General features: G+C 36.8%; 1 protein-coding gene across 1 annotated transcript in view; it reads right to left on the bottom strand.

Annotated features, from left to right (window-relative positions):
* Positions 1-19,440, bottom strand: part of MYO16 (myosin XVI) — a 253,364-nt gene that overhangs the window by 29,542 nt on the left and 204,382 nt on the right. Inside the window, exons 28-31 of the mRNA XM_009085476.4 lie at positions 15,960-16,056; positions 10,807-11,053; positions 8,667-8,974; positions 5,576-6,778 (exon numbers count right to left, since the gene is read on the bottom strand). Coding sequence (XP_009083724.3) covers positions 5,576-6,778; positions 8,667-8,974; positions 10,807-11,053; positions 15,960-16,056 — 1,855 coding nt within the window. The remainder of the gene's footprint in view (positions 1-5,575; positions 6,779-8,666; positions 8,975-10,806; positions 11,054-15,959; positions 16,057-19,440) is intronic.

Consider the following 19,440-nt stretch of genomic DNA (forward strand, 5'->3'; position numbering starts at 1 on the left):
ATTGCATTGAACTCTTACTAGCAGTGCTTCCTCCGACATTTCTGCCCCTACAGCAAGAGATTCAGAGTTGCAAGTAGTCTGTAGTGAAAGTGTAAGTTTGCCAATGACACTGAACTGGCAAGAGCTGTTGACTCCCTTGAGGGCAAAGAGGCCATGCAGAGAGATGGACAATCAACAATTCTATGAAGTTTAACAAGTGTTGTATTCTGCACCTGGGATGGAGCAGCCCTGCATGTAGGACAGACTGGGGAACAAGAAGTTGCAAAGCAGTGCCACAGAAAGGGACCTGGCCGTCCAGGTCAATAGCAAGTAGACCGTGAGTCAGCAGTGCCCTGGCAGCCAGGAGGGCCAGCCCTGTCCTGGGGGCATCAGGGACAGCATGGCCAGCTGGGCGAGGGAGAGGACTGTGTATCAGGAAAAGCTTTATCACCCAGGGCACTGGAACAGGCTCCCCAGGGAAGTGATCACAGCACCAAGCCTGTTTTCACTTTGACTGTTTGGACAACAGTCTCAGGCACGTGGTGTGATTCTTGGGGTGTCCTGCACAGGGCACGGAATCAGACTTCATGATAGGTCCCTTCAAATCCACATATTCTATCAGAGGTTGATGACTCTCCTGTGTTTAGAGATCTGATCTGAAAATTAGTCACAGACAGTCACCCTCACTCCCTATTAATTAAAGCAATTATGTAAAAAGATATTATTCTCTTTCTGAGAAGTGTGATGAAGCTTAATTGACTAAGTTTTAATGATTTGAGAATTTTACTTTAAAGATGTAGAAGTTTGATGCCTTATACAATCATTCCTCCAGCATTACCAGGTAAAAGGGAAAAGGTGAAAACACAGCTTTTTGTATTACTCATGGTTTGTGAGTTTTTAGCTTTTGCCACAAAGAAAGTATATATATTTCGTTGTACAAATAGGAAGGAGATGGAGATATGATTATTATCTTTATTAAGTTCCTTAAGACAAAAAGCTGAGTTGCTTAGGGGGAAAAGGCCTTGGATTAATCACAAAAGCACAAGTAGGGATTTAATTTGCAATCCACAGCTGAGATGTTAGCTTTGCCATAGCCTGCTCTTCCTGATGATAAGGGAAAATTATTTACTAGCTATCAAAGGGATTCCTGCCTTTGACAGGACAGTACTTTTCATACACATACACATTTTGTTGTTCTCCAAGTTTGAGTCAATCGCAATAGAGGGCATTTGGCAAGCTTTAGTCCCAATGTACATCTAAATATCTGTATGATTTGTCAGTTGTAAGTATATTCCTGTGACTTTCAGTGCTTAAACTGGAGAATGTGGAATAAGACACTGATGTGTGAAGCTACCTGCTTCACAAATCATATTGAAAATATGTCACATAGGAAGTAAGTGAAGAAAGGATTCACACAGTGAATGGATGTCAAGGACACTGGACAAATGATAACAGTACTGATAACAATAAATTGTTACCAATCTAAAGCTTCCACAGCTCTGCTGTCATTACCAACACCTTTGGAAAGGTCACTGAAGAATGAGTAAACTTGAATATGCATTTTTACTTGTACTGAAATACTAACAACATTTCACAAAACTTGATGCCTATACATTGGTGACATATATAAAGGAAATGTCTTCATAAATTTTCCTCTTAGGCACCTAGATGTGGGGTTGCAAACTTGTGTATTTTCTTTTTCTCAGACACAGTAGTTAAGAATCTATGTCAATTTTTTCTCAACAAGTGGGAAAAAGAGAAAACATTGTGCCTTCATCTCAATAGACTAATGGTAAGAAATTCTCCTGGATAAGGTAAAATCATACCTCCTTAGAAGGAAAATACTTCCCCTTCAAAATCCACATGAATACTCACTCTGCCAATCTAAGCATGGGTGATTGGTTAGGATTTATTCTACCTTTTGTTCTGAAGGTGAAATGATTCCCCTTTGCATGGAATAATTTAATATCAACTGTACCAATTAAGAGAAATAACATCACGACCCAGCAAAATCTGAGTATTGTTCCTCCACACTGAGTAAGAGAAAATTCCGTCCTTGCTCATAAATATTTTATATGAAATGCTTAAACATGTCTCTTCCTTGTGTAACGCATGTCTTACATGTTGAATAGCCAAAAATATTTGGATATCCTGCTAAGGAGTGATGTTTTGTGATTAAAGATTGAATTCGGTTTCATGAAGTTTACTTTCAAATCTCAGGCTCTGCACATGACCATTCTGTTTCAGTCTGTCTTGCAAACTAAAATTTTCACTTCCAGAAATCACAGAGGACAGAAAAGGCTTGTATGTCTGTGTATTATCGCTTATCTGCTCTCAAGTCTCGTTTTATATGGGGTAAAAACAAATGCCTGTGTTACAATACAGCTGCAGTTTCAATGACACCTCTTCCCAATCTTGGAGGAATCACCTTACCTAGGTTCTCACGAGTTACAGCTTTGCAGAGCCAAAAATTTCTCTCATTTCACGTGAAGTATTTTGCATGAAATTGTATACTGTATGAGATGGATCATTGTTTGAGCCAGCAGGGGCTAGTGTTGTATTTAAAAAAAGGCCAGGCTCAACGACCAAGAAAAGAAAGTTGTTGCCATTTGATTTTTTTTGTAGTTGCCCTTCTGAAAGACAATGCTCTCAGTTCAGTTCACAATAACTCTTCAGCACATCAGAAAACCACAAATGTGTTCTACTGTAATTCTGGATGAGCTTTTCTCACAAAGAGGTCAGAAGCCAAAAGGACATAAGTGTTCTCAGGCCTTGAATTTACTCCTCCAGGAGAGAGGGAGGCATGCTGGGGGACCTGTCTGTATTGCTCTTATACTGGCAAGGAGGCTTTAGTCTCCAAGGTTGATGATCCCATACAGAAACTCCCTGATTCCCATAGGTAACTCTCCCTGACTTTAAAATGGCCCACCATTTTACTTTCTAGTTTTAGTTAAGATTGTCAGTGGGTTATAACTTCTGAAAATAAAGGAAACTGCACATTATAGAGTGCTGTTCTAGGCCATGTCTTCAACTTTCATGAAATTCTATTGAGTTGATTTTTTTTTTCCCCCCACCATATCATTGCAGATAAATAAAATACTAAAAATGATAAAAAGAAAGGGAGGAGTCTTCTAGGAACTTAACTTGCATTATGCAAGAGGTGATTAAAAATCAAAAGTAGCACATGACAACTTCTAGTTTTACACAACTTGTGAGGAGTTATCTCTGATGACTACCATCTTATTACTTTGCATGAAAGGTTAAATCAATTTTTGCCAGCTGTTACCATAGAAAATAGATGAACACTTGAAGTACATAAAAAAGACAAATTGTAAAAACACACACATATGTTTGCTTGTATTTCTTAGCTAATTTCAATCCATCCACTTATCATTGAACTATTCAAATGTAATTTCACTTAGTATACAGTAGCTTCCTAGCTCATAAAATATTGATTCAGGTTTTTTATCGTATATCTTTCTTGAACTTTGATCTTTCATACTTACTGTTCCCTTGATGAAATATTTAGAAGTACATTTTCCATGTGAAAGGTAAATTTAGAGTTTTTTTATGGTACCCTCTGTTAATGCACTAGCTTCAACCCACATGAGACCCAAGCTGAACTCTATCTTGGTCACGTTCTTGATCATTGAATTTTCAGAAATCTTCCATTCCAAAGCAACTTTTATTTTAAGATAAAGGTTGTTTTTTTTTTTTTTGACCTGGTTGAAGTGGTTTACAACACTTTCTCACCAGGTACGTTGAGAGAGACTTGAGAAGGTGCATCCAAAGAACTAACTTTAATAGTTACTTCCCAGCAGATAAAAATGTATAAACTATATGATAAAACAACATTCCTAACTTAAAAAACCAACCAACCAACCAACCAACCAACCAACCAACCAACCAACCAACCAACCAACCAACAAAAATAAACCACAAAACCATCAAAAAACCTACAGAAAAAAATTCTACATATATTTATAGACAGTGAATGTTATTGAGTAATTTTGTCAAAGCAAGAAAAACTACTGTAATAACTCCTTTACCAATTTCATCAATTTGAACACTTAGCATAAGAAAAAAACATTCTCTTGAGGTTGAGAACTGATGAAGTCTTAGTTCATAGTTCACTCAACATACAGAATTGAATTTGGCATACAAGAACAAGCATGGTCCAGCTAAAGCTTTTTACAGGTCTGGAGGACTCAAGGGTTCTGTCCACCATAGTTTCTCTGATAGCTGAATGTCTCTTGTCTCAACCTAGACACTAACTTTCACAAAGCTTGTAGAAACTCAGTTAATTCTGAGACCTTTATCTCCTTGTTGTATTTTGGCTAAAGGCTGCCAAGATTCTTAGGAATAGAGACATAGGGTGGCAGACAGACATACATGTATACAGAGCAAGAACAAACACCTGCTTCTGTTATAGTGTAGCTGTGTAAATTAGAATATGATTCTAAAATCAGTGGAGCAGTAGGTACTTAAGAAAATGGACAATGAATAATAAGAGAAGGCATCCTGTTGGCATCCTTTTGTATTTCAAAAGTATGACTTGGGATTCTTCCCAAAGAGGTGGCACATTAACAGGCCAATGGAAGTTCATCCTCACCAAGGCATGTAGCATGGAAAACAAACAGGAGGACTAGAGACTGTGCAGTTGGAAAACCATCATTAGTTGAAATCATGGAAAGCGTTAGTTTTGCAGCTGGACTCAATGATCTTAACGTTGTTTTCAAACCTAAGTAATTCTATGATCATGTATTGCTTATTTTGAATATGCTGCTTGCAGTTCTCAATTAAGACAAGCTGTTTGGACAGATAGAAGTAAAGAAGCAGAGAAAACAGTCTAGAGATTTTCTCACTCCAAATTTTAAATTCACAACATTTTGTGTTTAGGAGATATTACTATGGGGAGAAATTTCTATATGAAGCGTACTGAATATTTTCAATAGGATTTTTTTTTTTTAATCAGAAAAGTAATGGAGTAAAGTACTCAAAAAGTATTGGAGTCAGTGTTTTTGTTGAGATGCAGAACCAGGATTCAGTTTAATTTTTTAAATATTTTTCACTGCATGGCTCTCTGTCCAAGCATTATTTAGGGGAAGAATAAGGACTGTATCCCCAAATACAGAATTTCATAGAAATGAAATGATCAACCTTAAAAGACAGTCTTCAAGCACATCTACCAGCCATATATTTAATTCAAAGTATTTTTATAGTTTGATAACATAAACTCATTTTTCAAGCAATGTAACATCTGTGTTTATTTTACTGAGACAGCTGGAATGTTAAAAGAACATTTAAACTTGTGTCATACAAACATTTTGGTAGAAGAAAAGTTGATATCTCAGACAAAACCTGAAGACTTTTATCTCGGACAAGTCTTATCTCAGACAAAACCTGAAGCTTTTATATGTCATTTATATTCTATATGTGGTTTTTTATGACTACAACAGACCTTTTAAAAAACCCCAAACCAATCAAGGTTTTCATTCTGCATTTTTGCCCACTTTATCAGTTTCCAAGGCAAGAAAGTTTTGATGCAGAAAAAATAAGCACCACAGAAGCACAGGAGCACGGAGAACTGTCTTACCTTCTGGCTCCCTGATCTTACGTCCTGCTGCAGATTTTCGTAGCACACTCCTGCCTGAGTTGAACAAGCTAGTTAACTCATCAAGGGGACTGGTCAATGACCTTGAGTTTGTAGGGCTGTATGAAAATGAAGACGATGAATTTGAGTTCAATTTCCTGTGCTCTGCTCTTGCCACCTTTGGGGAGTAAGGCAGTTTGGAAAATGGAGAAGACGAGCATCCAAGCTGAGCAGGATTGGTTCTCTGAGGTACTTTTGGCAGATCTGAACTTGTACCTGCTTTCCCTGCGTTAATCAGAAAACTAGCACAAGTCTCTGGAGGAGATGCAAAATGTGTGGAAGCCCGGTAGGAAGCAGGAGGTGGTACAGGAGGAGGGGGTGGTGGCAGTGGAGGAGGTGGTGTGGAAGGAGGAGTCACTTTGGTGGAAACACTGAACACAATCAAGCCTGGAGATACTGGTCTTTCATTCTCCCCTTTCTGGCCTTTGGAGTACTGGGGTGATAATGGACTTGATCCTTCTGACTGCACAGGGTATTTTAGGTTGGTTTCCAAAACAGGAAGCTTTTTGACCTCCAGTGGTGTTAAAGGTGATTCATCAGAAGCAGGTGAACATGTGACAGGGGTTGGAGGGAACACAAGAAGTGGTGGTCTGTGGGGGAGCAAGTTAGGGAAAGGAGCTGGAATGTCACATGAGTCTTTATAGATCAAAGTTGCTTGACTGTTTCCATCCAATGTCCCATCTTCAATATTAATATTTTTTTTGCTTTCAAATAACAGAGGAGGAGATCCAGTCACTACTGGAATTAATCCATTACCATTGCTTCCTTCTTCTGGTAGAAAATACTTCATTTCTTCATATACAGACTCTCCTTGTTCTGGACTCTCCACTTCAGCAGAAATGCTTTTCACTGCATTCCCTACCATTTCAATATAGACAGGCTCATTTTCCTCCTCTTCTTGTGACATATAGAGATTCAACACGCCGTGTTGTGGTCCATCAGTAGAAGCTGCTCTCTGTACTGTCACAGTGTCATAGACACCTGGTTTAACTACTGTGCTTGCCTTTTTTACATCCCCAGGCTTTTGGCCAGGTATTTCTTCATAAGAGCCACTAAGTTTTGTATTTGGACTTCGCTTTGGTTTTCTGGGAGGTATTTTCTTCATGGTACTATAGTCATCACTGTGTGGTCTTGGACGGGTCAGTACTAGGAAAGTGAAAAAGGTCTGTGTTATTAACAAGTTAAAGTCAGTTTTTTCTTACAGTGGTCTAGTACTTTAAGCCCTCAAATGTTGCCCATTTAGTTCTACAATGAGCATCAGTCACAAATATGGGACTCCGAGCAAAAGTGTAAATACTTCTAGGTATAAAATGCAGAATTTTCAGCTACCCAACCACAGGCCTTTACTGCCTGGGCATATATTCTGCTTTTGTAATCTCTACTCTCACTAAAAGATGAGAACTCACACCTGAGAAAGTATATTTTGAATCCAAAATAAACTTGTGCACTGCAAGATCTGTAACACATGGAAATACGTGCTTGTTTCTCCTGTTGCTCCAAGGGAGAGGGGCATGCTTTCAATCAGGAGTCAGCACAGTGCTACTTTGACACATATGTGACTGCCAGTAACTCAAATACCCCTCTTTTAGGTAATATCTCTAAATCTCTAATTATAGGATGATATTATGTCCCTCTCTTCTTCCATACTTCAGGTGTGGAAATAATTTATAACTTTAGGGAATCCCATAGCCTAAGGGCAAATCCCCAAGTGAGTATATATTTAACTAAACTAGATGTCTCTTTATAGCCTCCAGGCATGTATGGAGAGAAGAGACTAGTTACCTAGATGAGTGGTCTTTTAAGATGGTATAAATCAAAATTTATACCATCAAAATTAGATGGTATAAATCAGAGCTGGTTTTGGAGAAAAACACAAAACTGACATAATTCTTGGAAAATGAGTAAATGGCAGACAAACTTGCCCTATTCTTTCATACATATAAGAGCTCCAAAATTGTTTTGTGAGTATATGTAAGCATGATTTTTAAGACCACACACACATATATATATATATATAAAAATTTTTGTTCTTTCAAAACACCTCTGCTAGAAGTTCTTGGTTAAATCTCTTTCAGATTTGGACACAGAAAGATTTAATTACTACAGACCTCCTTAAGCCATACTAATTAAAAATTATGTTGGGCATAGTTCATGTTTCCTTATGTAGAGCTTGAAGGAAGAGGTTAAGGAAAATGGACTTTCACCTAATGAACTGGACATGAGAACAGTAATTATTTTGAGAGAGGGAGCTGCAAAGATTTCTATCCTTTGTATGCCAGACTAGGGAGTTATAGAAAGCTTTAAACCCAACCTGAAGAATCTTTCTTGATAACACTTGAGGATCATTTACACAAACATGACAAGTCAGGCTTATCAAGGAAAGCAGAATGCATTCCTTTCCTTCGTCTTCCACCCATTCATTTCAAAGGTAAAGAAGAATAGAACAAGTGAATTCAAAACTATGCTATATGTGCTATGCTATGTTATATGTGCTTTGCTATATGTCTCAATGCACTGAGACACTCTGGGACATTTGCAGCACTTTTCTTCTAAACAAAAATCACTATAACCAAGTTATGGCCAAAAAAAACCCAAAACCAAAAAACCCCAAACAAACAAACACTGAATTCATATGAGCATAGAGACAATGTGGGAGAAAGTTTAATGCTTAAGTCAGTGATATTCAAGATTCCAGCATTCTGTTTTGGTGATGCAAGATATTCTAACAGTTTAAAAGATGAAATAAAATGGTCAGTGGGGTAGAATAGCTCATGTTGACACCTTACTAGTTTCTGGAGAGATTTCTCCAAATAGGTTTTGATTGTTGTTAAACTGGGCAATTAGAACACATGAGTATTATTTGCTGATTTGGGAACAAATGACAAATTGGCTGATTTTATTTACTGCCACTGAAATATTTCAAGGAAGCAGGACCTCTCAAAGGCATTTGGCTGTGTTTAAAAGGATCAAAGCGGGAAGAATAAATCAATAACTCAGAGTAACATTTGCGACTGTCTCTGCCTTTATGTCTAACCTTCATTAGCGGTTTCCTTAGAAGCTGCCGACAAGCAAGCACTAACAGCCTCGTAGGAGGCACTCAGTCGTGTGTTGGGGTCCCTCTTTGGCTTGGGAGGAGGCTGTTTCCTTGGAGATGGCAGGCTATTGCTGTCGTCCATGCTGAAAACAGAGTGCAGGGAGGGGGATCTGATGGACGGCCCCGCCGCAGAATGCACCAAGCCATCCACTGCCATGGGCACAGGCACGGAGCTGGAGTGAAAGTGCTTCGACGTTCGACAGCCGGCAAAGCTGTCCTCAGAGACCTTCCCACCCTTGTCCTCAGCTCTGAAAACACAGAGAAGAGGCCCAGATGCATTATTCAAGCAATAACAATGAACCTGTTCATGCAAATGTAACAACAGCTTTTTGGTAAACAATCTCACAACCCCCCTGCTGTGTCGAGGGGATGTGGGTAGTAATCTTCTGACAAACAAATCCAGATCAAGCTGCTTGCTTTCTTCCATTTCCTGTTTCATGATAAATCAGGACACCGGCCCTTTTTCACACAAACGCAGCCTTGCTTAAGTATTCTCGTATTGTTGACCAGACATTCACTGAATGAATTGTTCACACTTTGATTGCTACACACAATCAAAAGCTGGGTTTTTAATCTGAATGATAATTTCTGGGAAATCCATTTTAATAGAAAGTTACTGAGGCAGCAAACGCTGAGCCTTTATCATTATTTTCTAAAAAGACAACTATAAATTCTATTTAGATAATGCAAATCTTTAAAATATTAGATGACCTTTTTAACCAGCTACATTGGCTGCTCGAGCAATTCCACCCAGATATCCCTATGTCTTCCAGTTTAAACTTAATTGTTAGTTATTACTTTTAATAATAATTTTTATTATTGTGATGTTATGTTTAGTTGTTTCAATTACAATCCAGTTTTTCAATTTTTCCCTTCCCTTTTTTTTTTGCTATTTGAATACATATTGAGAAATAACCTTCCAGCTGCTTCTGACAAATTGATTTTTAACAAAAATTCTTCTAACAGTTTATTCCTCCAAGAATCAAAACATTGAGACCCTTTTAACTTAGAGTAGTAATGTAATAGATAGAAGAGGTCTATACTGACATTTTTCAAACAAATCCTCAAGCATTTGTTATTTTAAATTGTATTTCTGCATGGCAAATCACCAACAGAGCTGAAATTCATGCACAGGATATAGCCAGCTGCCCATGAAGCAAATGAAATAGCAAAAGATGAAAGCATGGTGCTCAGTGGATAATTTGTTTTCACTGTAATGTTTAATTACAGTCTTTCCTACAAAGGCATTTCCTCCAATATGTAATCACTGGGATATTTGAAGCTAATTAAGCAGATGCACTGCCATTTTCACTTTTATTAAAGTCACTGACAAAAGCAATGATAGCAAAGGGAGTTGTTCTGGATGAAAATTAAATTCCTATGAAAAAATAAACATATATATGTCCAGCAAGTTATAGACACATTCTTTCTATTGACACATACTGATTAACTGCAAATGCTAACTCTGCCCATTCAGCTGCCTAAGAGAGAAATCAGGAACTCAGTTCCTAGAGAATGGCTCTCCAGCATTGACTGGGTTTGTAAAATAGATACTCCTGAAAATTCTGAAATGAGTTAAAAAAAACAACATTTGCCCATTTTTAAATGAAAGCATCCTCCTCACAATCAATCTGCTAGTTTCAGTGAGAAATCAGGATTTATTAGTGTGGACTTTACTGTATTTTAACACTTTCCTAGCTGTTTTTCATTACCTTGGCAATTTCTCGGTGTTGGTATTTTAAATCTCAGGAATTTTCCTTTTGCTTGTTTGGTCTGATGAAATTAAACTATAATCTATCTATCATAGAATTAGAAGTATTTCTGTAAAAAAAATAAGTGTCTCAGAGACTTGAATAAGTTCCTCTGAGCTCATTGCCTCCTGAATAGGATATGGTGGTCTCTTTAATTTTCTATTTAATATACAGGAAAAAAAATGACCTAATATTGCTTTGGGATGAGCATATGCTTGAGAATCCCTTTGCAATCCTTCCATCATTCCTATTGCTTTCTAAGCAGGGAAGGAATTCACAAAAACTGGAGAGAGTCATTAATTCTTCACAGCAGGTGTTTCTCATCTTACCTTTTCTGGCCTTCTTCTGGCCTATTTCTAGACTCTCCCTTTTCCCTGTGGTAGGCAGCGTTCATCTCGTTGCGGAGCCGGTCATTTTCCCGAGCAATGTCAGAGGCATTCTGAATCACCAAGTCATCGTATGTTTTCAATCCCATATCCTCAGCATTCTGCAAGAAGCTTTTGATTGAGGTGACCTCTTGCTGTTTGATGCTCATCTTCTGTAGCAGGCGCTGGCGAGCTAGAAATCCTCTTACAACTGCCATAGTGGAAGGAGAAAATATGGACCAGTGAAAGACAACTAACTGGGGAATTAATATCACTGTGTGCTCTGCTGTAAGTATGAGCAAGCCATGTTCAGTCAATATCTTACACAAGTTAGGAAAGAAATCTGATGGCATCTAAATAACATAGTCAAATGGAACTCTTTTTGTTTTCTACTGCCACTGCTTAAAACAATGTAGGGACAGTAAATTAATAAATTGGAGCTGTCAGAACGCAAAGTGTTTATTGTCACTGAATGCTATTTCTTATTACATTACAACACAGATGAAATAAAATGTATACAGCTTACAGATGCATAATGTAAGATGTATACATAGATGAGTACTATAGATTGTGAAAGCATACATTTACACTGCAAAGGTCAAAAGATTGTTTCACAATAAAAGCCTGGATAAATTATTTGCAGTGAATGCAGAAAGAAATTAAATGATTGCCGTTATTCATCTTTAAAAATGCTGTAAGCATTAACGTACCTAATATCCCAACAAAATCATACCCAATACAAGGGGTTTTTTGTTTGACATAAAGACCTTTCACTGCTCATTTCCTTTCAGCTAAAACAATTAAACTAATTTAATGCAAATTTCTCAAATGTATCTGCCACATGATATCTGCATTTTTCAGTTAAAAGTTTTCATCTACATTGCATCAGCTTCATTTATCTATTAGACTTTTTCTTCACACTCTTTGTCAGCTTTATACTGGGAAAAGATTTTAGTGCATCTCCTATAATAGCTTTCTCTATCACTTTCCTACATAAGTAAATTCATTACAACAAAACCTACCCAAATAGCACCCAGTATGCTGCATTCTCTGAGGTACAGTTGATCAGAAACAAAGGGCACAGGGGCCTCTGTGGCCATAATAAATTGGGCAACTTTTTAATCCCAGTGCCTGCAACAGGTGGTGTCAATGTTCTTTGAGCCTATGTTTTGGCTTAGAAGGCAGAAAGATGCTAACTGAAAGTACTGTTTTTGTGTGAGTGCTTTTTTTTTTTTTTTGGTAAATTCCACAAGATCATGTTTCCTTCCAGATGTAAAACCACTGCCATGTATCTCATAGGGAAGAACCTGTTTTAGAATTATTTGTCTGTTGCCTTAAATACTCTTGATTTTCATCAATTTACATGAAAAAAGATAACAAACTTCATCACTGCTTCTTATGGTTACTCTCTTTCTGGTCAGGTGAAAGTTTTTCATCAGTGAAGGTAGCAGACAATAGCCTGGGTATGATGTTTGAGTTTGGGGGAAGATGCCAAGAGTGTTGATTTCAGGATAAAAAAGTTTAAATGCATTTACAACAACATAATTAAATTTCAGATTTAGGATTACTGCAGAACAACATTAAATGACGGAGAGTCAAGCTGAAATAATCTAAAGGAAAAATGTCAACAGAGAAAAATACAATTAGTCTTCTATGAATATAAAATGTTATTGAATATAATAAACAGCTAAAGCATAGGTTAATGTAAGGTACTTTCTAACATCTTCTAGTGCCTTGTTTGAACACTAAAAAAAACATTTCTTTTATAGAGATTTTCAGTGCCCAGCTGACAAGATGTAAGAAAGGCTAATATTATTAATAAAAATAATAATGTAATACTGCTTCTATCCAAAATTTGCTGTGTTTGAAAACCTTCAAATTCAGATAACTTGAAGAAATTTCTGATGACAATTTATGACAGCCAGCTTTGAAAGTTTATACTTTTATAATCACAACCAATCAATGCCTTTAATTACATTCCATAAAATCCGACTTCTTTAAACTCTGAAACATTAATGCATACACCCAATTTACTTGAAAGGAAATGAATAGTACAGTTATTATTGACAATTTTATGAGAGTGTTCATAATAAAGATCTTACTGAGTCTGAATCTAGAGTTTACTGTTGCAAAAAGAATGAATACATGCATAGAATATTATCAGAGCTCACTGCTCACAAATATAACAATTTTGAAAGAGCTTAATAATGAAAAAATGCTTTTTCCTAAAATATTCTCTTTAAACCTATCTTCTGCAGAGCAAAAATAAGCATCAAATCCTGGTTGACTTTGGAAAAAAACCTCTGTGTTTTAAAATAATATTTTACGAGGGTCTATGTGTCTGTGTGTGCTTTTAATTTGATGAAAAATCAAACAAACAAAAAAAAAGATTGGTAAAACCACCAAGCATGGTTAAAATAAAGAAATTAAGAGATCAGGTCTCTGATAGGATTGTTAGCAGGCATGAATGAGCAGCTTACAGAAGCCTGCTAGAATGGTCCAGTAAAATGAGATCCAGTAGAGCCAATTGTAACATTTAGAGACTGTACAGCTACTCCTTCACCAAAATGAAGAAGAAACATTCAATAAAGCTTTATTAGGAAGGGCTGGCAGATAGACATCCCTCTTTTGCACACTTTTTCACTAACTGAGTAGTTCAGGTTTTTCATTAAATGATACACATTTCTCCACACTTCCTTCTCTATAGAACATTTGAAAGATTTTGGTTTTGGTTAAAGAGAACAATTTTATAACCTAAAAAACTGCTGTGAAATGAAACTCTCAGATCTTAGAATTTTACTGCTCAGTTTCATCTACTACTGTTGGGTACTGTGTAATGTGATTGCCTTGTGAATTTGCTCCTCATTTATGTAGATCTAAAATAATTCTCATTATGCAAATTAAAATAATTGAGGTTAGCACCCACAGGGCAGAAAAATTTCTAGTGTTTTAGAGTTCATCTAAGGATGAGGACTGGAATAACCAAAATTCCAGCAGACCATGGATCTGGATTATGTGAGGAATTTATTAACTATTGTGTATACATTGTATTCCAGTTGATTCCTCATCTACATGAACTCTGATGGTAGAACTTTCAGCATGATTGCCCTTCCTATGGGTACAAACAATTTTCACAGTGATTCAGGTCAAAATGTACCATATGTAGCTCTCATACCTGAAGAAAAAAATATGAAAAATTTCTAAACTCACAGATATATTTTTAAGTAAAAGTGTTTCTACACATGCTTTCACTTTAGTTTGACCCCTTTCTTTGCTTGTGTAAGATAAGTTTCAGGATACCAGGAAGGGGTTGTGTGGTTTGCTTTGTTTTGGTTTTTTAGAAGAAGGGATTGCTAGTTAGACTTGAAGTAACAAGAGTTGATAGGCATTTTGAGCAAGACCCGTTTCCCTTAAATCTAAGCTCTTATCTAAGTATGTGATGCTACATTTAAAGCCTGATACAGAAATTAGAATGATAGAATCAGAATATTCTGAATTGGAAGGCACCCACGAGGATCATCAAAGTCCAACTCTTGGCTCTGCACAGGACACCCCAAGGGTCACACCCAGTGCCTGGGAGCATTGTCCAAACAATTCTTGAGCTCTGTCAGGCTTGGTGCTGTGACCACTTCCCTGGGAAGCCTGTTCCACTGCCCAACAAGCCTCAAAATTTCATGATGATCCCTTGGGTCCTGTCACTGGTCAGCAGTGACAAGAGATAAGTCTTCCCCTCTACTCCTCCTACATGAGGAAGCTGTAGGCTGCTGTGAGGTCTTCCCTCAGTCTCCCCTTCTCCAGGCTAAACAGGCCAAGTAACTTCAGCTGCTTCTTGTACAGCTTCCCCTCAGGGCCTTCCACCATTTCCATAGCCCTCCTTTAGATGTTTTTAAACAGATCTATCTTTTGTTATATTGTGATTATTGACTAGTTTGACTACTATTCAGTATGATTTTAGAAGCTTCCAAAGTCCCCTGCATATAAAGGGTGAGGGGACAGAAGTGCATTGGGACTGACACCATTACTCTCTGAGCATCACTATGGCAGTGTAAAGTATATGGATATCCATTTTAGGATAACATAAGAACAATGTACTGGTACTGTGTTCTATTCCAAATCTGCCAGAGCCCTTTGGAATGCTAATTCTACAAGTTTACAATTGCACCTGTTAGCAAAAGGCAGCTTCTTTCATGAGCTAATGACACAAGGTTCATGTCTAACTACTTCTTACTCATCCAAGTTCCCGATTTTCTCAGGTTCTCCAGATCATAAAAAAGCATGCAGATGAGCCATAGCTTTAAACACACACTTTTGGCAAAAATGACCTTTCAAGTTACTCTAATTAAGGAGGATAGAAGCAAAACCAAGAAAAATATTTTGTAAGAAGCCAAAAAGCCCTATTATCTTCATTCTTCAGGCAGGCTTTGATGATCTGTTTTTTACTTCTGTAAAACATGGACATATCTGACAAGGTTTTAAATTTTGGAATAGGATTATATTGAAGCATTCTGTTTGCAAATTAGATTCTGAAAGGTAAATATTTCTTTTATAAGTCAGCATAACAAGGGAAAGAGCATAAACTGTTACTACTTTTCAAAATGCATAAATGCAATAGCGTAATTTGCAGTAAAAAATCACACTCAAATTATAAACTCAGCTGAACTGTGGTGTCTTTTACCTGTCATTCTCCATGTTAATTTCTGAACTGTTACCATTTGGATTTCACTTGCTTCAGGTTTTCTCTTGACTTCCTCTTTTTCTCTACATGCTTACAGCAAGGAACAGATAATTAAAATGAAAGGGGTTTATATTTCTTAAGTCTGCAATGTTATGTGTCTGACAACAAAGAAGATAAGATTTTGTAATTTTAATTTCCTTTAAATAGGTGAAAATGGGAATTGTTGCAGACATCAGCCAATTAGGTAAATAATGAATGGTGTGAAGGAAGCTTCTTCAAACAAAGCAATATTCATATTTTCAGCAGTTATTTGAGACTGATAGAAAATGGAGCATAAGTAACAGGAAATCAGGAGGCAGTGGATAGCACCTCCTTTTAAAAATATGTCAGAAAATGTCAGTGCAAAGCAACGTCTCCGGAATGCTTGTTCTGTAACTGTTACCTTTTTGGCAGGTTATAATTTTCTTCTGAAGCTGAAGGCACAAATCGTTGAGATGGTCAGCTTGCCAGTACTTAAGAAACACTTTTCGAACTCCTATCTAGAATACAAACAGCAGAGAAATTGTCAACAAATAAGGCCAAAACAATGACAGGTAAATAGAGATTGTACGTTAACAATCCAGCAAAGGGTTGAAATAATATCTGCAATTTAGGAACAGTGAAATGCCAATTCTGTAACAGAAATGCAGTTATCACTTGGTTGAATAAAAGATGTATTTGTAAAGGATGAACAAGCTGTCAGACTGATAGTTCCACTTCAGTTCCAAAAATATCCAGAACAAATAGTACAATCTTCAAGTTAAACACAAGTTGGGGAAAAAAACATTCTGAGTCTAATGTGTTAGACAACATAATAGAAAATAAGGTTTAGGTCTTATAAAGAAGGAAGTGTGCATGGGGAAAGGATGTGTGCATGGGTGACAAGACAAACCCATGTAGGACAGAAAATTGAGAGATAGCTGCCATCTGTGGAACAGGAAGAACTTAAGTGAAGTTGGAGGATGGGAGAAACTCACTGCCATTAGTGACTATGTTTCCTAATATCCAGTAAAGTTATGAATTCTAGTTCCCAGCCTTGCTTTCTGAAGCTGTGCTTTGGGTCTCCTTTCAGGATCAAAGTCAGAGACAGAGGGACTGATTTGTGAAAAATAATCTCCTAAGTATTGAGTCTGGTGTTGTGTAGTATCTTAGTTTAATCATCTAGTTCTTGAAGTAACAATCATTAGATGTTCTCACTCTAGAGGCAAGTTTATCTAGTTAGACCAAAAGAAAACACCTTTCTTTTGATACCTTCTGAACAAGACGAAACAGCCCCATAAAATTCTTTGTATCATCTTCAAAAGCATTCCTTTCTAATAGACTTTAAAAACCACACACAACCTAGCAACACTAAAACTGGCAAGTAACTGGAAAAAATCCCCAATCAATAAACCAATCATTTTTTCTCAGGAATTTTGCAGAAGCAGTTTCCTTGACTTGATGATAATAAAAGGAGCAGTGACAGAAAACTGTGCTACTCTAGAAGATTCTAGCTTTTGCCTAACTAATAATTTTTATGGCTAATAGGCATACTGATTAATTCATACAAGTCTGGCTAAAACTGCAGAAATTCATTCTAACTCTTGTTTGTCTCCAGCTTACAAGCTCACTCTCTTCTTACTGAACCATCCTGTTCCACCGGTGTTCTTTACTTTACATCTGGGAGACAGGTATCTGGAGGGTTAATTGCACACCCTTCCAAATTGTTTTTAATCCAAACACTGTTGGATGTACATCCTTGTAGGGCTGGATGACAGAAAGCCAGGATATATATTTCAGAGCTAAGCTCCATTAACTAAATTCAGAAATGATTGTGGCAAATTTTTGTCCCTTGGCTTCACCTCCCTCTACTGTAGAGAGCAACTAATTTGAATCAAATGTTTTAAAACGTCCGTAATCCTGAAGTTTGAGCAAACAATGACTGTGCAGTTGTTACACTCAATGGAAAAACTAGAATGCTTCCTATTTTTTTTTTTTCCATTAGTCTATCTTTTCCCTATAAAATAGTTCCTTTTGAATTATCACAAAGTGTGTGGAAGTAGGTGACAAAAATGGTGTTTTACTTGTCTCACCACTGTAGAAAGTCAGAAATAGGAAACAGGGTCTCTTTGTGTGGTGGTTAACTTGAGGCAATCTCCCTGATATCCAATTGTGCACTCACAGTCTGCTCTTAGGGCCATACTCTCATCTTCATTTTCCTGAATGATAACTTCCCACAAATTTTTTTACTTTTCTTTCTCACCATTCAAAATTCTCTCTTCACCTGGTTATCTTAACCCTTTGCTCATTGAACAGGTTTTTTCCCATCCATCTTGTCAAACCACATTCTGAACCTGCATTATCACTAGTTTTGGCTACTAATATCTTTACATTGCCTTGAATACAGAATTCTCTGAAAAAAAATAACTGAATTATTATTCATATAGTTAACTGTAATTAAATCATTGTGTGGTTATTATAATTACCATTCCATTTGAGCAGCTCTCAGACAAAGCCTGAGAACAAATACTTAATAAAATTATATTCTTCTACTCTGATTAAATTTTCTCTTTTTACTCCACCTTTCCTTTCCACAAATCCTCTACATCACATATTTTTTGTTCCTCCTGCCTCAGGCCTATGCCAAATCATCCAATTTTTCCTTATTTCTGTCCTTTGTTCTTAATTACTCAGAATTCTAGCTTTTCCCCTTGTTACAGCAATACTGATATTCTGACAGTAGAAAAAGGGATGAAAAGTTACTCTTTCAAACCTTAAAAAAGCTCTTATTAAGAGCTTATTAAGCTTAAAAAAGCTCTAGTAGTGCCCATAGCAAATTAACAAGCCCATTCTCAATTAGTCCCATTATTGACACACTGGTTGGTCACATTTAGGCTGTATTGCAAAAGTGTATCTTAACTAAATGAGTTGCAATTTATTGTGCAGTATTCAGTCACAAAATCACAGTCAATACAATTGCTGAAGCTTATGTTTGTTTAGCTACAAGTGTCTGACACTGCAGTCACAGACATGCAAAGCCTTATTGCTCTTTTCTTTCATCCTACACCCTAGGAACAATATAAATGGAGTTATTGTGGCATCACTTATGCTATGAACTTCATTAGTAGGAGCCTGCTACAATTTTAAGTGAATGAAGAAATACAAAATGTCAATCCAAATCCATTTTTACATTCAGATAAAAGCTATTTATAGATTTTTACATCATATGACAGGTCTACAGAGAACAGAGCTCTAGACAGAAGCATGTATAGCAGAAACTACTATTACATGTTTGATTATGTTAGTACAGATAGAAATCTCTGTTGCTTAGTCTTTGAATTAAATCTGAGAGCCTCTAAGGCTGACCAAGAGAACAAGATAGTCTCACTGCCCTCTTTATAGTTCTGGCGTTCGGTGAAAGCAGTAATGCTGAAAAATGTTGGAATTTCACATGTCACATATCAAAACAGTTTTTGAGGTTGCCACCTGTCTTCATTCTGATCTCTTCTTTAATCACAAAATGTTTCCTGCTTGCCTAGGGGAAAAATGGTTCAAATGTTCTTTCACTAAAACACTCACTTTTCAATATTTTTTCTGGGCTACAAAGTGCTCTTGTCTGAGTCTGAAATTTTAATGTCATTCAGACTCCTGTAAAAGTAAACCATCTGTGAATTACAGTCATAGTTATTTTAATTAGGAAAGCATTAGGGTTTAAAATATTGTTCTTCAAAATGATACATTTTTTAAAGACTGTGTAAAATTGTTGTTGATGACTACCAAAGCTTCAATTGCTGCTCTGGGTCAGCTGGGCCTTTTTGGGAGGGAGCTGTTCTTTCTCTTTCTTCTTATTTTTATTTATTTATTTTTAAAATATTTTTTAAATTTCTTATTTTTTTATTTTATAG

The sequence above is a fragment of the Serinus canaria genome, chromosome 1, assembly GCF_022539315.1.
Source record: "Serinus canaria isolate serCan28SL12 chromosome 1, serCan2020, whole genome shotgun sequence".
Classification (NCBI taxonomy): domain Eukaryota; kingdom Metazoa; phylum Chordata; class Aves; order Passeriformes; family Fringillidae; genus Serinus; species Serinus canaria.